The sequence below is a fragment of the Empidonax traillii genome, unplaced genomic scaffold, assembly GCF_003031625.1.
Source record: "Empidonax traillii isolate 1590-97213 ecotype Southwest subspecies unplaced genomic scaffold, ASM303162v1 scaffold268:size1028579, whole genome shotgun sequence".
Taxonomy (NCBI): domain Eukaryota; kingdom Metazoa; phylum Chordata; class Aves; order Passeriformes; family Tyrannidae; genus Empidonax; species Empidonax traillii.
The window spans coordinates 442,117-463,152 of record NW_020955461.1 but is presented as its reverse complement, the minus strand read 5'-3'; the positions used below and the strand labels follow the sequence as shown (position 1 = coordinate 463,152).

The 21,036-nt window shown below is 37.3% G+C and overlaps 2 protein-coding genes across 2 annotated transcripts in view; one reads left to right on the top strand and one right to left on the bottom strand.

Moving 5' to 3' along the window:
* The window catches only part of CCDC138 (coiled-coil domain containing 138), a 36,916-nt gene extending 34,712 nt beyond the window's left edge, over positions 1-2,204 (top strand). Inside the window, exons 14-15 of the mRNA XM_027889670.1 lie at positions 253-391; positions 1,255-2,204. Of these exons, the coding sequence (XP_027745471.1) occupies positions 253-391; positions 1,255-1,426 (311 nt within the window). The 3' untranslated portion in view covers positions 1,427-2,204. The remainder of the gene's footprint in view (positions 1-252; positions 392-1,254) is intronic.
* Positions 2,205-10,332: 8,128 nt separating this feature from the next.
* EDAR (ectodysplasin A receptor) overlaps positions 10,333-21,036 on the bottom strand; it is a 69,966-nt gene continuing 59,262 nt past the window's right edge. Inside the window, exons 6-12 of the mRNA XM_027889652.1 lie at positions 18,443-18,529; positions 17,175-17,300; positions 17,012-17,086; positions 16,636-16,708; positions 15,760-15,919; positions 12,822-12,882; positions 10,333-11,475 (exon numbers count right to left, since the gene is read on the bottom strand). Coding sequence (XP_027745453.1) covers positions 11,156-11,475; positions 12,822-12,882; positions 15,760-15,919; positions 16,636-16,708; positions 17,012-17,086; positions 17,175-17,300; positions 18,443-18,529 — 902 coding nt within the window. The 3' untranslated portion in view covers positions 10,333-11,155. The remainder of the gene's footprint in view (positions 11,476-12,821; positions 12,883-15,759; positions 15,920-16,635; positions 16,709-17,011; positions 17,087-17,174; positions 17,301-18,442; positions 18,530-21,036) is intronic.

The window sequence follows — 21,036 nt, the reverse complement described above, 5'->3', positions numbered from 1 at the left end:
TTTTCTCAAGGGAATAGACCTTGTTTTAATACAAGGATCAGTAGTGTCAGATCTCTTAGGAACTTGCACTTTTTCAGTTTCTAGTTTTACCTGACTTTTGTATCACATGCTTAGCATAAACTGAGTAATTTTATTGTCCTAGTAATTGCACAACATGAAGCATTTAAAACCCTTTATAAGGTATCAATAGTTGTTGTACTTTTCCCTGCACTGAACTCTGTGATACAGTTTTTAAATTATTTCCTTTTACAGGTTTTTTACAGCCTTTCCTGGAAGCGTGCAGTAATGAATCCTTCTTCCGCACTTGTTCTGTATTGCTTCGAAGTTCTAAGCTAGATGTTCCAGTTTTGGAAAAGCTCTGTGTTATCCTGCAAAAACTCTCCAGAATAAAGTAATTCTCTATTATCATTCTTCTGTTAGTTGTTATTAGATCAGTAAACTTGGGGATTTGGAATCTCTGACCTTCAGTTTTACTCGGATACTTGGTAGTAATCTCCTTTGAAAATTTAGTCTCATCTGTGATTGCATTTTAGTTTCATCAGTTTTCATTTCCTTCAAAAACAAAATTTGAGGTTTTGAGCCATTTAAGCCCTTTTGGGAATATTAATCTTTTTAAAACATGTTCCCATTGTTTACTGATTATTGGTTTATTGTAACAGAGGTCATCAAATCAGTGGTAATGTGCAGCTGATCTCCACTGGTGCATTGCTTAATGGGCTTGTTTCATTTATGAAAGTGGGTTATCTAAACTGAGTGATTTTTTTACATTAGACTTAAAGCTTGTTGACAAAACTGAGATTTTCATTTTTATAAGGAATAAAATTGAACTCTAGAAAAAAAAGTTTTACTATAAAATAATCTAATCTAAATCATAACTGACATTAAAAATACAGTAAAAGCAAAATTGGCTCAGAGATCCTAATTATTTTAAATTTTTTATTTATTGTCTCTGGAACCTTATTTCACATGAGTGAAAAACTCTGTTAGTCTTTCCTTGAGCTTTCATTATACTATACATATCATTACATACCAAAATGATAACTTTTGGTAATTTTTGCCAAGATTTTGCTCACAATACGTTGATAACCTTCTGCTTAGAAACACTATATACAACATAGAAGAATTATATGAAATTATATGAAACTCTCAACATAGTGCACCTTTTTTTTCATTAAAAATTAATTTTCTATAGCATCTTTAGATGAAACCTCTCATTTTTCAATTGACAGTTATTTTATTTCAAATCTTTTGCAGAAGCAATAAGAAGATGTTTGAATTGTTTGCTCTTCACCAAATGATTCAAGAGTTGCATAGGACTACAAATCCAGATCACACCTTCCTCTATATAAACCTCAATTCAATTCTGCTGAATTTGGGATTGTTGAGGGGTAACTCTCTTGCCTCCAGTCTAAGCACAAGTCAATAGCACTATCTTTCAATCTAATTATTGTTCTGTATAATTTATGCAACTGCCTATGTTACTTGAAATTTGACATTTTTTTAATACTGATTTTTATAAATAAAGCAGAACCTCAGTACTGTATAATTCACTGTGTATTGTGTGGATTCTCATTGATAAAAAAGATTCTCATTTATAAAAAGGAAAATGAAAAATTATGTAATATGCTAAGTGACTTTCTTTAGTACTTTTTAAGAAAGTGAAATAATGCTGCTGTTCTGAATGACTCATGCAATCTAAGGAATTGGATCCTTTGAGTAAGCAGATCAGAAATGCCAACTTTTCCTTACAGTTATGAGTCTTAGTTACCTTTGACTCTTCAGAGAATTTTATAAATTACTTTATTTATTTTAGGGTTGGTAAGAAACAGACAGGTATCTTATGAAATTATCTTTTGAGATAATTAGAGTTTTAATGATTAAAACTGGATTTTGATTTAGCATAACTAGATGTATTGAATGAGAAATTTTGTTGGTTTCATTTCAGAATATCTTAGTGTTTGTATGGTTTGTTCCTGTATTGAAATAACATTTAGTATTTTATCCTGCTTTGTATAAATTTCTAGTGCAACTTTGGATTGTAATGTCTCTGCAAATGTAACTAAAAGCATTTCTTAAAATGCTGGCAATAGTAATCCCTAGTGTAAAATTACTGTATTTTATTGTTTCTGCTATGTTTTGTATTAATTTGCAATACAGTCCTTGTAGTACCCACATTTCTTTTCTGAGTATGGGTGTAGTTTTTGTCTGCCACAGATCAGTGTTCAGAAGTTCTTACACATTGGAAATAGGATACTTCTAAAAATTCAAATTAGTCTTCCATTTCTGATCTGTAATTACTGAAACTCTTTATTTGTAAAATTCAAAATGCAGTTAAAGCTTAAAGATATGCTATATTTCAGTCTTTGACTAACACTGACGTCAGTATAAAACTTCAGAAGTTTATTTCTCATTTGCATACTTTTTTTTTCCCCTTGAAGTCTTTGAACTGGTCTTTGAAGTTTAATTCTAACAGCAAATATTTTTCTAGCAATTTGACTTAATACTTCTGACAAGCTTTTCTATGAAAGGAGTCTACACCAGATTTGGCACCAAGTATGTCCAGAAGAGAGAGCAAGCAGTGTGTACTTTTTGGGCAGGAAACCCAGGTAATTTTTAAATAACACTAATCATAGCTAAAAGCATTTGCTGACAATCACCAGTTTCAGTCTTCTGTCAAATTAACCAGCAGTGCTTGCAAAGCCTAGCCATGATGATGCATAAGCTTGCATGTGCCTTTGGCTGGAGACAAAATCCTCTTATTTAGGAAGGGTGTTCCCAGTGCTCATGTGATTCTCCATCCAGTACCATTTAAAAATACCATAAAATTTGTAACCAATAAAACCTGTAGGAGGTTGTTAGCTTTCTTACATCCACAAGAATGTTGATTGCGCTCTTAGTTTTCAACCTTCATTGCTGTTGTTTGTTAATCTACTAGTCTTACTTGTGGTCCTAATTTAACACAAGGTGGTTGTCTTATAATGGCAAAGGCAGTGCAATAAAGAGATACATAAAATATGGTGTAGCTTTTAGTATTGGCCCCTTGCGATTTATATGTGGGTTTATTTTACAGTCTGGAAAGTTAAATCACTGTTGATTTCAAATTTGTATGATCTAAATGTTAGGTTTCTGGTTAAAACACAAAAAAAAAAAAAAAAAAAAAAAAAGATGGTTTAAATCTGTTAAATATTAATGCAATTAAATTGATGACCTAAGGATGAGACTAATGTTAGATGGGGCATTCAGCAGCTTGGTCAAGTGGGAGCTGTCCTTGCCTACAGTAGGTGGATTGGAACTAGATGATTTTTAAGGTCCCTTCCAATCCAAACCATTCTGTGACTCTGAGATTCTATAGTAAAGTTTCAAAATGTGCATGTGATTTTTTGGCTCTATAATGATTCTTAAGTAAACAACTAATATCACAAATACACTCTGGTAGACTTATATAGAGGCTGGACTTGTGATGGTAGAAGTGAATTTTTGTGAAACCAGTTGTTAACAAACAATTTATAGTAGTACATTGTCATAAACTTTGCAGTGAAGATCTTTAAAGAATATAAACCATACCATGTTATTTTTCTCAAATTTATTACTAATCAATCCTCTTAATGCAGAAAAGTTTATGAAGCCTTCTAATATCTAGAAAGCTAAAACAGTGATGAATTTGGAATTGGTTTTATTTGCCATCAGGTTTTCGGTTTGCCTTGCATTGCATCTTCAAACCTGTGTGGCTTTATGGGACATGCAGACTATAAATACAAGTGAAAAGTTTGTCTTGCAACTTAAAGGAAAGTAAAATATCAGTCTACCAAAAATGGAACTAAAATGATCAGAAATAAGAAATCTAAATAGAGATTTCAGACTTATTCTGTTTCAATTTGTAATTGATTAGATAGAGTAATGAAGCTAACTAATAAAGCTGTCTGCACTAGAAGCACAGATAACCTTTGCTGACCTTTGTCATTAACAGGCAGAGGTAGGTACTAGGATAATATTGTACCTAACCCATAGCTATTTCTACTTCAGTTTGGTGTGTCGATTTTTGTACACACTTGCTTGTTGAACTGCCTTGAACATCAGTCTTGTGAGCCAGCCCACTCCAGGTGCCCACACCAGTCCTTGTCGTGGCCTTGCTCAAACATCCCCATCCTGTTGTCATTGCCCTGACTGACCTTGGCAGTCTCTACGGGGAAGGGGAACAGAGGAAGTTAGTTGCATTCTCTGCTTTCTTTTGTGGATTTGGTTTGGTTTGGGCTTTGGAAAGAATAGATTTCTCTCAAATTGGCCACATTTTATGCCTGTCTTTGTATTGTCTTGCCTATGCAGATGGAATCTAGAATTTTCTTGGGTTTTTTTTCTGCTTTTGTAGCTTTTAGATACTAAGAGTATGAATTTCTTCCTTATCTTTCTCCCAGAAAACTGTCTACAACAAGGGACTTCGAAACAAGTTAACTGTAGCTGTAGCTATTTCCCATGGCTCCTGATTCCCTATGGAAACATGATTTATGTGATCACTGTTTATCGGGTTTTCTGCAAAGGGATATGCTATTTTAATATGCAAGACACCTCTGGCAAGAGGTGAATTAATATTCACCAAGAGAATATTAATTTTCAACCATTTTTTTTAGAGAGAATTAGAGGGGAAGTGAGAGACCTGATGAGTACTTGCACTTATAAGAACGGCACGGACTCTCACACTTTCTGGGAGCTGATCAGTCAGAGCACATAACCTTCAAAATAGCTACAATCTGCCATGTCTTGCTTGTGTATTGGCCTCCAGTGTGTTGGATCAACTTCCATCACTGGCATGAAACAAAGAACATTTCTTGTAGTCACAACCTACTACTTTATGGAAAGATAAAGAATTGACACACAATATTGTCTTGCTCATTTTTTAACAACTGTGAAAGTCCTCATTAAGAAAGTCAACAAGAATATTGCATCTCTTCATGTTAAGATAGTTTTCATACCAGAAAAAGCTACCAAACCTGAAGAAAAATATCTTTTTTATTGTTTTTTACAAACTCGTCTATTGTAGAACTGTAATCACCCTTGCTCTTTATCAAAGGTGTCCTATCAGTTAATGAGCAAGACATTGTTTCAGATCTGATCTACAAAGCCTAGATGTGGCAAATGTATAGGAAAGATTATTCCCTGGACAGGGGAGAGTTGTATTTGGAGAAGCTTGGCAGAGCTAAATAAAATAGGCTAACACTACTCAGCCTGCACAGTTGTGTTCTGTTTCTTCATATTTATGACTTTTCACCATCTGTAAAAGATCTGTCTCTTAAAGAGCAATTTCACAGTTATCTTCCAGTTCTCCTGAACATGACTGGCTTGCATCTCTTCCTAATGTTATATAGCTGGAGTTAATATATTTTAGGGAAAGATTTCTTGTAGCAGATAAATTTACATGGAAGGTGAAAATATGCTGAAGGCAACATATTTTTTGGAGAACTTCTATTCATGATCAGCATCAGTGTCAAAAATGTATGATTTAACTTACCAGACCAGGTTTAAAAGGAGCTGTAAGTCGAGCTCATAATTCAGAGCTTTTACACTGGATCCTTTAATTATATACTGAATTTTTCACCTAAAACTTACATGGCTTTAGAGATTGATGGCCTGATAGAAAACATTTATCTTCAGGATAACATATGTAAATGCAGTCCAAAAAGTTGGAAAATTTGATCTATGAAACAGTTGGGTAATATTCCACTTGCCAAATGGTTAGAGGAGCTGTGGTGGCAAAGCAGGGACCCCTTGTGCTCCTCTTAATGACGTAACGCTCACGTGTTTTTAAAACTCACAAAAATTATTGTAAAAGTAATAGTGCTGTGCAGTGTTGTGATCCTGCCTTAGACATCTCTCTGAGGAATGCTGTTATGGGCAAAGGCACCTTAGTGTCATACTGACTCTTGTAGTGTGCTGTGTCATAACCATCACTATGCATCATCAGAAATAGATGAAACCCTTGAATGCCATCTTCTGATCATAGCTAAGAACATCCTTATTTGTTAGACTTGTGTTTTTCACACAAGTTTGTAAGCAAGTGTCCTGTATGACTACTTGATCACTACTAGAAGAGAAAACTTTGAACAAAACCACATACTGTTTACTTGCTTCTAGCTATGTTTTTTGAGCGGTCTTGAGTTGCAATTTATAATGCACAAGACATTCTGATCTCCAAAGTCAGACTGAGAGAATTAACTGAGAAAAAGAGTTTTGAGAAGCCTTTTTTTTTATTACTTTTTTAATTTTTTTTTTCCCAAAACCAATTCTATCTGTGCCCATTACTCAAGGATATTTAGACTGGACCCAAGGAATATTGCCTTGAATATACTACGTCTCTTATCTCTGCAGCTTAATGGTAAGTTACTTCTCTGGTAGATGGGCACAAGCTAGGGCAAACTCAGTGGCCAGGCTACTGCTAACAATAGTTGAACGGTCAACATAGGATAACATTCCTAATAATAAGTTCATCTTCAGCTCCATAAAAGCAGACTTATTGCAGTTAATTATGAAAAAAATAAATAATCTATCCAGCCTCAGGATAAAAAAGGCATCCTATGGTAGAGTTTCAAACAGGAGCATAATACACCACCCACACATCAGCTTTTTGGAAAAGTAGGCCTTTGAAGAAGGTTGGAGATAACTAGTGTTGCCAGACTGGTTTTGTGTTTCAGAAGAAGGAATAAATCTAGTGTGTGGATTCAAGAGAGGTTTATATAAGAAATGCAATTAAACATACTTTTTCTGTTCATGATCCTCTCCACAACGTAGCAGTTTGATGTCCTCTTGGTTTGTCCTCTCCACGTTGAAGTGTGAAGAAGTGCAAGGAATGATTTTTTTCACAGCAGCCTTGCACACCAAGGCTGAATTTCAGAAAAAGTTGCTGAACTCTGCTTCCTTCTTGATTCATTTCTCTTTCTACTAATCAGTCTTTAGCATTACCTCCTCCTGATTTTTTGTTTACTTCTGTGTGGTGGATTAAATTGGAAAGTAATTCCTGAATTGTCTTGTGATAGTAATTTGATTCCTATTACAACCTTGTTTTTAAAGCAGCCTCAACTATTAAAAAATAAGCAAAAAAAAATTAACCTTTTTTTTTAAAAGGAGATGGACAACTGAGATGCCTGTGTGTGATCTGTATAAAGGCTAATCACTGATTTCTTCTGCAGCAGTGCATGCAAAAGCTTCTTGCCATTCTTCAATAAGTATTTCAAACAGTCTGGTTTCACAGAGCAGTGGCAAAAAGGAATCAACATTTTTCTGTCCTTGAAGAGTGGTTGATAGTGATAAATTAATGCCTGAGGTAACAGGTGCTATGCATAACAAATCATATCACAGTAAGTAATCAAAAGAGCTTATTTGGATGGGAGGGATAGAATACATATGCAATATTATGTGTCTAAAACTATATATAGCTTGAGACAGTGCATTCTTACCCTGTTTATGTTAATATATTTAATGGAATGTGCAGCAGGAAGCCTATCCTATACATGACAGCATGGTCTCCATTTGGTTTTCGTTATCACAGAGGTATATAGAAGTGGCTTGCAGAAGAATGACTTCTGCATACAGGAGTCGTTGTTTTACCTCTGAGTCATGATTTTCACCTACAACAGGAAGCATTTTTCTGTTAAACACATCCTTTTTATAACAATGCAGGTCTTCTAAACTTCATGAGGCTTTGAGTTTGACATTGAGAATTGGAACTGGCATGTCTTTTCAGCTCATCCTCCAAAGCATCCTGCTGGGCACATTATCTTTTTGTTCATGAATAATGGGTTAATGATCCCAAATTATAGAATGTGGAAGCAGTCAGCTGGTGTTGCTTCATTCTGCAAAGAAGAAACCTGTCCGTTGCAGCCCACCTTACCTCTGTTCTTTTGGTTGTCATCAGACCAGGACCATCAGATATCAAACACTGTGTAGAGGGCAGTTCCTGACTGCAGCCAGAAATCCACCAGGATTCTCTACGGAAAAAATGGGACAATATTGGTCGAGCTAGAGAGCTGGAATTAGGTGGGAAAGGTCTTACAAGGTAGTAAGTACCTTCACTCTGGGGGAAATCCACCTTGGTTCTCTGTTTTTTTTCCAGAAGCTAGCAGTTCTTCTGGGGATCTCACCTGTGCAGCCTAAGACTGCATGAACCTAATTATCCTGTCATGCAGCAAAAGCTTCCGGTTAAGACTTCTGGTAATGTGGTGTATACTGGTAATTTAGAAATGCAGAATGAAGACATGTTAACGAGAGAGTATTGTTACTGTGAGATTATTCTTCAGTCTCACAGTCTGTACCAGTTCTCAGTAATAGGAAAAAAACTTAAAGTTTCTCTGAGGAATAGCAAGGGGTTTGGTATTTTCACAGTACCTGTGAGGTGAAATACTGAACCCAAGCTCGCTTGACGAAATGGTTGCTCCTGCAAAAGTTTCCCAAGTGTGATACAGAGAAGCAGTATCCTACAAGAGGGAGCCCCTGGTGGTCTAGTGGTTAAGGATGCGGCACTGTCACCGCCAAGGCCCGGGTTCGATTCCCGGTCAGAGCCCCTCCCCAGGCAGATGGAGCTCGTTAGCCCTGTAAGGCAATCCATCTACGTCCTGAGGACCTCGCTGCCACCCTCCAAGCTCGCTTGGCCCCGGCAGATGAACCTCAGGATTAAAGGGTGGGCTCAGTTCCGCGCACACTGTGTCTCACCTAAAAAATCCAATGCGCAGGCTGGAAAGTGTAAAGACCTTCCCTGGTTCTTTGTTCGCAAAGACTGGCCATTATCCTACAAGAATGCAAAGATTCCTCCATGTATGTTACCAAGACACTCCCATACCACAGGAATGTGCCTGCTAACCCTTGGCTAAATCGTTTACTTACAGATTTATAAGGCAGTATGCTATTTAATCAAAGAAATAGCTAATACAACTGTGTTTGACCTCTTTATTTTATTAGCATATTTTATGTTCATACTTTACAATAAAATAAGTTATATATACAGCATTAAACAAGTTATTAGAAAGTAAGCTTTGGCAAGATCCACAGGATTTTTTTTTCATTCCTGCACATCTTTTGTGTAACAATAAAAATACTGTATACTAAATAAAATAATGTTAAATAGTCTGTATTCACATTGGCACCATCGATTTCAAAACCCTATCTTTTCATGGCCCAATAAACATAGAAAAGAGGATTCTTCTATCTTCTTTACCTTGTATCTTCTAAATGGTGTGTAGTATTAAATGACACACTTAAGAGGCAGTCCACTGAATAACACTGTAGTTACACACTGGCACAAGAAAAATAGAATCTTCTCGGGTTTTTTTTTTCTTTCCCCTTTTTATTTTATGCAAGTAGCAGTAGTAAAAACTGCAGATTCAGGATCTTGAAAATCTTGAAGATTGCTGAGTTGTCAGCAGATCTAGAAATCTTACTGAAGCCTGTTGAAGTCTGTATGAATTTGTTATTAATTTCATGACACCAAGAATTTCACCCTTAAATTCAGTATCAGTCAACTAGTTAAATGTTCAGATAAATGCAACTTGCTGCTTTGTTAAGAATCAGAATTCTCATCAAATCTGGCATATGCAAATTAATGAGTGTTTTGTGATGCAAAAGAAAGGGGGGAAGAAGAATAATGACAGGGATAGGTTTTATGTTGCTGTATGTACTTCTCTGCTATACAAATCAAGTGCTGAAAAGATGCTAAATATAGATGTTAAAGGGTGATACTAAATGTTCTGCACAATTATAATACTATAATAGGTAAGATCTAGTTACTAAGTGATGGAACACTGGTTGTTAAATTCAGGGTAATAGTTAATATTTTTAATAGCATTTTTTTCAGTCATGCACTTCGGAACTCAGGAAGTATTGCTTTATAATTGACACGTCTCTTAATTTAGTGGTTGCAGTCAGTGAAATCTGCCACCACTGTTTTAGCTATAAATTAGGCAAATAGGCTTGGTAATGGATATTGACTTGTGGTCTGAATGAGTTTTAGAGAATTTTTAACCATGAAAATCAGAGATTTAGTTAAAAGGAAAAAAATTAGCTGAACTTTTGTTATACACAAACTCACAATAATGCCTTACCTTCCAAATGAGTTTGTTTTCACAGGTGGATTCTGTGTTTATGGCTAGGCTCACAAGAGTATAACATTTAAAAAACATTTTTCCTATGCACTTAAAGTGTCTCTAAAGAATTCTGCTCTTTATGTTCATACTATCACATGTGCACCACTGTTGTCCGAATTTCCTCTGCTTGGAGTATAATTTGATATATAGATGTCACTACCTGAAAAGTACATTTTTCATGGTAGTGGACAAGGTGCATTTTTTTCTTTTTGGGGGGTTTTGGTTTTATTTTTGTAATAGCAAAGAAGAAAAGAACTTGTTCTCAACTTGCAAGAAGTGACTGACAAATTTTGCTGTCCACTTGCCTAATCAGCTTTTCCTCAGCAAGTCAGCAGTTTGAATTTATAATTTCTGAAATGTCAGTATGGACCAAGAGTGCATTAACATGCATTATGTACATTGTTTTGAAGGACTTCAATCTGTAAGTTATGGTGACTCTTTTTTCATATAGTATAGTTAGTAAATCTGGGGACAGTGTATATACACCTATGGACATACTTCTAGATTCAACAAACCCATAGTAAGCGTAGAAAATGAAATTGGTTGGAGCAGACAGAAATGTACGTGCCTCATGGGTATTAATTGACACTGTAGCTGTGGTACTGCTTCTGACTGTAACTATTAAACCATTAAGCCATTGAATGAAGTCCTAAGAGACAGGAATATTTTCAGAGAGCTATTCAATGCCTTTCTGGAAGGCCAGGCAGGAAGGGTATCAGCAGGGTTATTTGCCCTTATAATACAGATTGCAAAACAGATGTTTGTGTGTCCACTTATTATCAGTAACTGGTTAATATGATAATTTTGTTTATTGGCATGTTTCATACCAAGTTTCTTGGAAGATTTCTGCTCTTATTTTTCTAAATGTGTAACTTCACTTTTTTTAGAAGTCAAAGAGAAGAACTCCCCATTGGCTATCAGGAGCAATTATGCAGAAGAAACATCAATTGTCTTTTGTCCATAGTCTTTGTGTGCTTGCTGGAATCACACTTCTTTGGGATGATGTGAAGTGCAGGTCCCAGGCAGGCATGTCAGGATGTCCCTGCTGGTTCAGGAGCCGGCATCGCTTGTGCCCACTCCAGAATATCTGCACACAGGGATTCAACAGCATCCAAGCGCTCGATTTGTACCAGTTTGGTTAGCAGTTCTGGGATACTGTAACCTGCCGTGCTGATGCGGTCAAACAGCTGCATGCCATCTGTCATACCACCTATCTCATCTCTCTTCAGTCCAAAGCTCTCGGCAAGGTGGCGCCACGTTTTCACTATGGCTTTTTCTGTGTTATAGGTTGAGCTGAGCATTCGGCTGGTCTTCTCCAGGCAATCAAATGGCAGCTCTGTAGGGCTCAGACCTGTAAAGGGAGGCGTGTACTGTCAGGTGGGTCTGGGCATGAGTGCTGACATTTATTAAAATACTACAGATTATACTGTTAGCTAAAATCTTTAAGTGGTAGTCCATGATAGGTATGTTTAGTTCTGAAGTTATTACTGTATATTATCAAATTAATTCTTCCTAGTGACAGTAGGGTACAATAATTAGGGTAAACAGTTGCCTGGGAAAGCAGTATTAGATGGCTTGTTTGAATTCCCATGGCTCTGCCTCTTCCTTCAACAATTTACTAGCTGTTAGGAACAGCATATTGTAACTGTATCCCTGGTGAGCAGCCCCATTAATACACCTCTGCACGTCAGGCATAATGTTTGAGCTTGAGAGACAGCTTTGACCCTTCCCCAGGACTGTCACCAGCAGCTGCTGAAACATGTCTGTAATTGAAAGTTGCCCTTGTGGGAAAGCCAGAAGTGAGGTGAAGCAATGATGCCAGATGCAAGCATAAAAGTCCCTGCAAGTGCTCCACTGTCATTACTGTCACTGAATCCCTAGAGAGGATTTAACATTCATCCTGTGGGGAAAAAGCTATTTTTTCCTGGACATATATTCTGAGTATTCATGGTCAGAGAATAGAGGAGAGAATCAGCTACAGTGTTTTTCCCAAACCAGCTTTTCACTTCTATAGTTTTCCTGCTTCTTACTCAACAGCAATAATTTGGTGGGAGACAGAGCTCACTGAACCACAGAATACTCATACATGTGCACGTGAAGTGTGTATGTGGTGGGAAGTAAATACAGTCATGTCTCCTGTTCTGCAGGGAATTTAACTGATGTTGCTTCTGCTAAATCAGTTCAAGTAGTCACGTGCTAAACATGGTTAAAACACTTAAAACTTGGAAACTCCACTTTTTGTTGTGAGAGGTGGGACACCATTTAAAGAAGCAGTGTGTCTTACACTCAGTCCTGACCCTCCCCAAATCACACTTCCATATGTGGAACTAACTTCTATCTGTTATCCAAAGAACTAACTAACTAAACAGGTTTCCTCTAGATGGGTAATCCAAGAATTCTTCTTCACAACTTGGTCTGTGTGTGTGTCCCAACACATCCCAACACAACTCTTCCTGCTCTCCATAGGAAGGAACTCTGTGCACATGACTGGAGAGAAGTCGTGACATCCTCCAGCCCAAGACCAGGGCCTAGACAGCTCTGGGGTCAGGGCACCCCTGCAAGTGAGTACAAATCTGGCTACAGAGTGTCTTTTCTGGATTGAGACTATTTCCATAGAAAGGCAGAGGCCTTTCTTATAGCAAACACTTCTGACCTAATTTCATGCTGTTAATACAGGTGCAAGTTTTGTGCACTCACCTTCTGCAACGTCACATACATTGGCATACACGTCGAGTATCTTTTTCCTTCGACTTTGAATCTAAATGAGAAAAGTTTGACTTCATTAATTTTTCAGTCATGAGAGTAAACAACTAGCAGACAGAAGTGGAAAATCTGTGGGACATCTTCATTTCATGGTGCTAGGGGTTATCACACAGTGTCCTCGAGGGTCCCTCAAAGAAAATGACACAGCCATTATTCCGTGAAGCATAAATGTACTTCTGATTTCACTTGCCACTGCTAGAGATCTTTCCAACTTATAGCCTTTTTTAAAAGCAATTGCTTTTCTGCTTCAAGTGTTCATCTATTTTGTTTTGCTTTCAGACCAAAGCAAACTCCTGAGAATGAGGATAAATCCAGTATCATGCATACAGACAATTACTGTAGGGATGTCCAGGTAAACAAGGTCAGGACTGGCTGCAGAGAATTAAATTCAGACTGAAATTGCCTTCCTCCAGTGATCTAAGAGGACTGTAGAGGAGGAGATCTTACTTTCTGTCATTTGATGTATAACTACTTAGTTAATTACTAATTAACTGTAATTTTTTTTATGGTACATTGCATAAATCTGAAACATTTTACAGATAGATTTAAAAAAAATAAATCAGTGAAGCTTTGAAAAGGAAAAACCTGAGGTCCAGGGTGCTCCAGTCATTTTTGACAAAAAAAAAAAGAATCTCAGAATGAAAATCTGACATTTTTAAAGTCAAAAATGGACATTTTTATATAGTTTCATTTAGCAAAAGTATCCTCACTCAGTGTGAGTGAAAACAAATGTCAAAATGTCATGAGTTCTCAGGGACTGGAATTTTCTTCCCTGTGCCAGCTCTCATTAGGACTGAGCTTTCTGAAAAGCTGTCTTTTTGACAGGACTCTAGCATTATCTCCACAAATTTGTCACTTTTTTTTTTTCTAGCAAACCAGGCTAGAGAAAAAAGCTCTGCTTTCAGTATTTTGCTTTGTGGAAAGATTTTCCTTATTTTATTTGGGCTCTAAAGGGTAAGACACATGAATGACTTGGATTAATAGACTTGCAGCTGGAAACCACAAAGTGGCTGCTCCACCCGAAGCCCGTCCTGTATTGCAGGGCAATGCAATCCAGACACCAATTGTTGTTCCCATATTCTTAGTTTCATTTACATGTGCTTAATCGGTCATGTTGCTATTGTAGGCTTGGATTAGTTGTTTTAGAACCTTGTAAACAGGAAATTTTCTTTTAAAAGGATTTATTAAAACTCCTCCTAAGAAAACTACTGGATCATTATTTTCATTCTCCCCTCACTTTTAGGGTAAGGAGAGAGGTTAGGCAATTCCATGCCCGTGAAGAATTGTGCAGGATGCTCTTTTTACCAGAGCCAGAAGATGGAGGGTTTGTAAACCTTATGCTGAAAGTAAACAGGTGATGTTTAGCCTGATGATCCTCTGTGTGGTAGCTATTTGCAAATGGATTTTGTTTTAACTAGACTTGGTTAACAGCAAGACTTTTTTTATCCTTGTCCAGTGGCTACTGAATACTCTTTCCTGTGCTAGTCATGTTACTTAATCTCCAGCCTGAAGCAAATTACTGCTTTTCTAACTTTCGGCAAGTGGCTTAATTGTGACATCTTAGGTATGGAGTGGAGGATCTTGATGCAATCTGCACTTTCATTGAAAAGTCTGTCTTCAGCCTTGGTAACAGTCTTCAGTCTGTGAGAAGTATGTTTCTTCCAGAAGGTTTAGAAGAAATAGTTCATGCTTCAGGTGTGCTTATGAGATATCTACCTAAATGACTCTGCAGAACATATCTATTATATATAGTCTTTGGAAGGTAAGATGCTTCTTATTAAATGTTCTGATTTCATGCCTACCCAAGGTGTGTTGTCCTATTTCAAGCCAGTGCTTACGGAAGTATCATAAAGTTGGGTATTTTTACAGACCTTAGAAACTTGAATTTTAAAATGTGAGAATTGGAGTAAGAAGTTGTTTTCAGGCAGTCAGAGCAGTTTACAGCTACAAAACCATTTCACTTGCGTTGAGACTTTGTGCGTCTGGATTAAGCTAAAAAGCGTTTCAGAAATTTTGAGCCAAACCATCCCAACAATTTAGAACATGCAAACATGAAAAGATGCATTTTCAAACTTCTTCATTCCTAACTGATATTTGATATTTGATGTGATTTTGTACTAGCTATTGCCATTTTTTGAAGTACTAAAAAAATATCTGAGCGGACGCTTTCTTTTTAAGGACAATTTCATGTTAACACAAACAAAAAAGTTGTGTGGGTGAGGTGTGGCCTTAACTATGCCTTAAAATATTCCAAGTGAGATAAAAAGCCCTGAGCAGTACACACTAAGCAGGAAGAAGCAAAGGCCTTCCACAGCAAAACAAACAGTGGTTTACAGTGTCCTTCAGAGCAACGACCTTCAAAACATTTGTGTGTTTTTCAAAATTACGCATGAAAACCAAGCACAACACCGGATATTACTGAGAAGTCTGTGCTGTGGAAATACCAATGCAGCTGGGTCAAGGTACTCAGATGCTACACTGTCAGCTGAATCCAGCCATTCTGCTACATTATTTTATTGTCAGGGATCTTTCACAGTAAATGTAGCATTTGGGATAGTTTTACCAGCATTAGCCATAGCGGGGGGTTGCTGGTTTTGTTGTTTCTTTCTTTAGACTATAAAATATAATACAGAGAAAACTGAAGTTATTACTATGGTTGGAAATCTGGTTTTCATCCCCGCACCATATATATGTACATAGATGTCAGTATGCAAAGGTGATTCTACAAACAGTTTGTCTGGAGAAGCTCTTGTAAATCTGTCTGGTCTACACTACAGTGCATTTGAGGGTGTGTGTGACAGTTTGTATATTTTTTCCCTTCAAAAAAATATAGAAAAATTCTCTAAATTTTTAAATCTCAAAATAGCCTTACCCCAGTTGATTTATTGCTTGTAGAAGATTTATCTCTGGCCAAATGCACTAAAGATAATAAGCATCTCTCTGGGGTCCCTTGCTTGTCAACTGCAGCTTCTTCATCGCTATCCATACTACGGCTTAAAAGTCGTTCATTCTCAGAGGATGCATCATTTTCACTGTAAAATGAAGGATATGGTTATCTTAGTGAAGCCTCTCATGGATTTACTCCAGTCATCTCCATTTTGCTATCTGAGAATTAATTGAGGTGTCTTCCATTTTTTAAAATGCATTTCTTCTGAAATCCAGTGAAAGTAATGGCATTCAGCAGCCCAGGGTGTATGTACAATGCCCACCAAGTAACACAGTCACACATAGTTTGCAATAATCCTTTTATAGAGGGATTTTCCAAATGAGGACAGTGTTTACCCCACCATAATCGTGTTACCTGGGCAGGTTTGGCTGCCAGGCAGAGACAAGGTGAGAAAAACTACCACACTGTGCCATCCAGATGATGTCATGGAAGAGGCCTGTTGCAGCTATTTTTACTTTTCCTGCCTGGAAGGGAAGGGGAACCTTACTAAGGCCGTTTGAGTGAGATCTGCACTCAGATCCCAGAAATGAACCTCTCTCTCAAAAGGTGAGATGGAGACCCAAGAGCTAATGAATTGGTCACAGAGGGAGTGGGGAGGGCGCAGGTTTATCTTTGGTGATGTCTGCCATTGTCCCAGAAACTGGAGAAGGAAAAGCCTGCTAAGGCACCTAGTCTTTATCCCTGCTGCAGCAACCTATCCATCAAGTTTGTTCTTCATATGTTCCACTGTACCAGGATGGATGGTGACCATGTCCTTCCCCCACTTCAATTAAACTGGCAGTATGTTTATCTTTTACCCACCTTTTGACAGCCTTAGCTGGAGTTGCTGTAAGTTTTTCAAACTCTTCTTTCTCAGAGAATATCACAACGTTATCTGTAGATCAACAATTAGAGAAATTTAAATAGGCGAGGAGTTTCCAAACCAGTGCTTTGTGTCAAGAGCTGGTTCTGCTGGCAACTTTACTGCGATCATAAATCTCTCTGCTACTTTTTAATTGCTATCAGAGGATTAAGTGACATTCTGGTAGTACAAAAAAACTATTACAGACAATTCTTTAGTAAACTGATGTGGGTTTTACACAATTCAAAGGACAAATTGTTCTTAAGAGAAACATATTAAGAGTATTTAAGCCCAATGTTCTCTTGGATAAAAAGAGCAAAACTGAAAAATGTATACCTTGCACTTCTTTCTTCTCTTCTTGTGTGTTAGCCTGAGCTTCAACATTTTTTACTGAGTGGCTCTTGCAACAGGCTAGAATATAAAAATAAACCACGAATTATTCTCAGAAGCTATCCAAAAACAGCATTTGCAGCTAAAATTTCACCTGCTGAACAATTACCTTGAGCAGAAGGTTTTGTTTTCACAATGTAAAACATGATGATGAGGACAATAGCAATAGCCATTATGAAGATGGTAGACATGGCAATTATAAGAGCTGTAGCCAGATGCCCTTGTCCTGAAAGATCTGCTGGAATAAATGAAAATAATATTTTCTTAAAGGAGGAACTCTTAGGATCAGAGAGTAGTTAATATTTTGCCGTCTGCTCTGACACATATTTTGCATACTAGTTTAGTTAATCTGAGTCTTGGTTACTTATTAAGAATTGAAAAACTTAGTGTTGCATCTCAAAAGCAAACTAATTAACAGTTTTTCAATAATTCTATATTTATGCATTAGCAAGTTAGCAGTATTCATTAAAATATTTGATGGCATGATCCATCAGAGACAGCGTGTATGAAATTGTATTATCTGCTAATAACATAAAAGCTATACGTAAGCAAGAGCAGCAGCTTTTCTAACACTGTATTCTGGGAATAAGGATTGAAAAGACAAAAAAAAAAGGTAAATATGCAAAGGGAATAAGAGCTAAAATGACTGTGTGGCTGCCTCAAAAGCTCTGCAGTTAAAAGAACATAATGCACATGTAGAAGAACTGATGTTTTTCTAACAGATACTTTAATGCAGCACGGTTAGAAGGTGAATTTAAAATAAGCTATGTGAAGGTATTCAGAAATGGAACTTGGATGTGAAAGACTAGAATCAAAAACCCACAAAAGGATGCAAAAAAATATAGATATGCTAAAATGCACAAAACCTTTAATTTTTCTGAAAACATGACCCTCGCAACCATGTTTTCAGACAATACCAATAAGATCAGCATTGCCAGTGCCTCATTAACTGCATCTTTCTTATTGTGTGTTTTCAGGTTGACATATTTTAAAAACCTAACAATCATGCTGGAGAACTGTTTATGTTAGCTCAATAAGAGACTGACCATATTTGTGCATTGAATTCTTTTCACCCTTATAAGCTAAGCTTTTGATGAGACAGAGTGCCATTTCTGTATAGCTACAAATAATGAGCTAAATTTACTGCTGGCATTATTGAGTACAGTTCAAATCCATTTTATGTTCAGCTAACTAAAACATCAGTTTTGATTAACCAAGAAACAAAAATGAATTCTGAATTATTTCTAACAGCAGTTTTAGAAATCCAGAAATAGCGGCAATGAAAACCACAATAGATATTTTCAGTCTGGTTGCACTTTGTCGATGTCCTTTTCAAAACAATCAGCTCCTAAATTAACTTTCTGAGTGCATTCTTACCTTTGTGAGCATGCTGGTAAGGCGAGAAAGTGCTTGTGCCAGAGGTACTTGGGAAAATGGCTGAAATGCCAGAGTTAGCCCCTGCACCTGCAATATAAACAGAAATGCCATAAACTTCCATGGTTACTTTGTCCAGTCAAAGGAATATGTTGGCTCAAGTAAAAAGCGCTTTTCCTTCGCTTGATTGCATTCCCCATTTATTAGCAAAGAACCCATGAACTGGTCTTTTTTTGAAATGTCACCAATCCCAATATGCATTACTAGCATGCTGAAAGTTGCATTTTTGACTACATTTGACTACAGTTTTGCATAGTGTCTAGAGGGAGTGGAAGAAACCGAAGATCCTGAACAGTTACGAACTTAGAAGACCCCCAAGCATCTTCAGACACAGGCAGGGCCGAATGTTATAAATAGATTCCCATGTTACAGATCTAAACTGGGTAGCAAAAAGTTTTCCAGATTCAGCTGGTGATTCAAACCATTTATCACCCCCTCCTCCACTATTTGCAACTTCGGACTCTGAGACTCAGCTCAGAGTCAGCTCATGTAGATTCATCAGACTAGTGCTTCTCACAAGCATCCTTCATTAGCAGCATCGTTGTGAAGCTGTGATGGTATGCAAACCCCACAGGAAAACCAAGTAAAGGTGACAAATGGCAGTGCTGAATGCTTTTCTGTTCCATAGAGATGTACTGTCACAAAAGGGAATATTAAAATTTCCTGGGCAGTATGTTTCTTATGATTCCCATCGTCAGTCCAAATATACATTCTGGGGAGAGGGAAAATCCACTAAAACAGTAAAATTAAGAACTTTTCATACTTTATGCTGGCAGAGGGATGAGAGTGTCCAATAGGGGTTTTCATGTCTAAATTCCACAGTTAATGTTAAAAGTTAATTTTTCAGCTGGCGTAATAAGCCAAGATTTCAAAGCATTAAACCAAGTCATAAATTAATATATTTTAACAATACCAGACAATACTGCATACTCTTTGGAATAAGTCTTTCACATAGAATGGTCGTGGCATAGTATTCCAAATCAGAACAGAAATATTAGGGTTGGGGATAAACATCCTCTTAATTCTCAAATAAACTTTAATGCCACTGGTAAGCAGCTAATGCAAACAGATGCTGCCAGCAGACACTGAAAAACATTTTCTGTCTTGGAAGGGGCATGAAATCTCTGCTGCTTTATATTAGCTGTCTATGGAAAAAAATCCAATCATAATTATATTCAGCAGACTTAAAGGCAAAAAACTGTCATAGTCATCTGGTAAGGTGTGCACAGCACATGGCTTCACAAGTTAATTTGGCAACTAGAGTAGATGAGAGCTCACTGGGCCATTCTTTTGACCAAGTAAATATTTGAAGTAACCAAATCCACCAGGTAAACTTGACAGGAAATTAAGTGGTCTGGAATGGTCTGAGAAATGTTCCATGGTTAAGAACAAAGCAATATGCACATTCTTCAAATTAGGAGAAATGGCTTTTTAAAAAAGAATAAAAAGCATTACCTAACATAAAACATGGCTGCATGTAGTGAATAAGAAATGTACACTTAAAGTGGCCACAAAATACGAGTTGCAGGTGTCTTCAAAAGAAATTTTCTCTAACAATGATAAAACTTCTTTCAAACATCATTTGTTGGAAGGATATGGATTAATTTATTATAATTGGGATTTTTTCAAACTGAGTGTTTTCATAAAGTTTTAAATATACTAATTTATTAATTCAGATGCTTTTCATATTATGCAAATGACAGCCAGATTACGTAAGTCTTCCCCCTGGTCCTTTCTCTTTAGAATTTCTTCTAAAAAGAATTAGTTAGGAGCTCCAGGAACTGCAATGCAGCAGTAGACCATCTAGGGATCAGCAAATAAAGATGTCATCTGCGGGAATGTGGATACTGAGGACAGGTAATTTGTAAAAGTTTCAGCAATTCTTCATAAACCTGAAGTGAATCATCCTTTGTCGTGACCTATGTGTTTACTCATCATGGCTGGACAACAGAAGAAATGTAGTAAATAGCCAGTGCTGTAGTCTGATACTTTCCTTCATGCCCACAACTACCAGGCCTTCGCCTGTTCTTGCAGCCCGCCCTGCCAATCCAATTACAGCCAATTGTGATTCTGCACGATGCTTGCAAGCTGCAACAAGTTAACAATAGCTCCTCTTACGCTGCCTCTCGGTGCACACGGGCAAGCCGTGCTGCTTTGTCTGCCTGCACTTCAGCCAACAAGCTCCAGCTCATCTCACCCATGAGGGAATTTTATTGAACTCGCCTCTCTTTCCTTCACTTGTAGTATGTAGTCACTGAAGTATTTCTGCCTAATCAATCTTTTATTCACTTGATATTGTTAACCTTGTGTTTTCCATCCATCTGTGAAAGGAAGTAGAGCCTTTCAAGATGGGAAGTCACACAGCAGCACACAGAACAGGAACGGTAAGGAGGAAGGTCATCCATTCTTCATTGAGCACAAGTCCTATGAGGAGAGGCTGAGGGAGCTGGGGTTGTTTAATCTGGAGAAGAGGAGGCTTAGAGGTGACCTCATCACTCTCTTCAACTACCTGAAGGGAGGTTGTAGCCAGGTGGGGG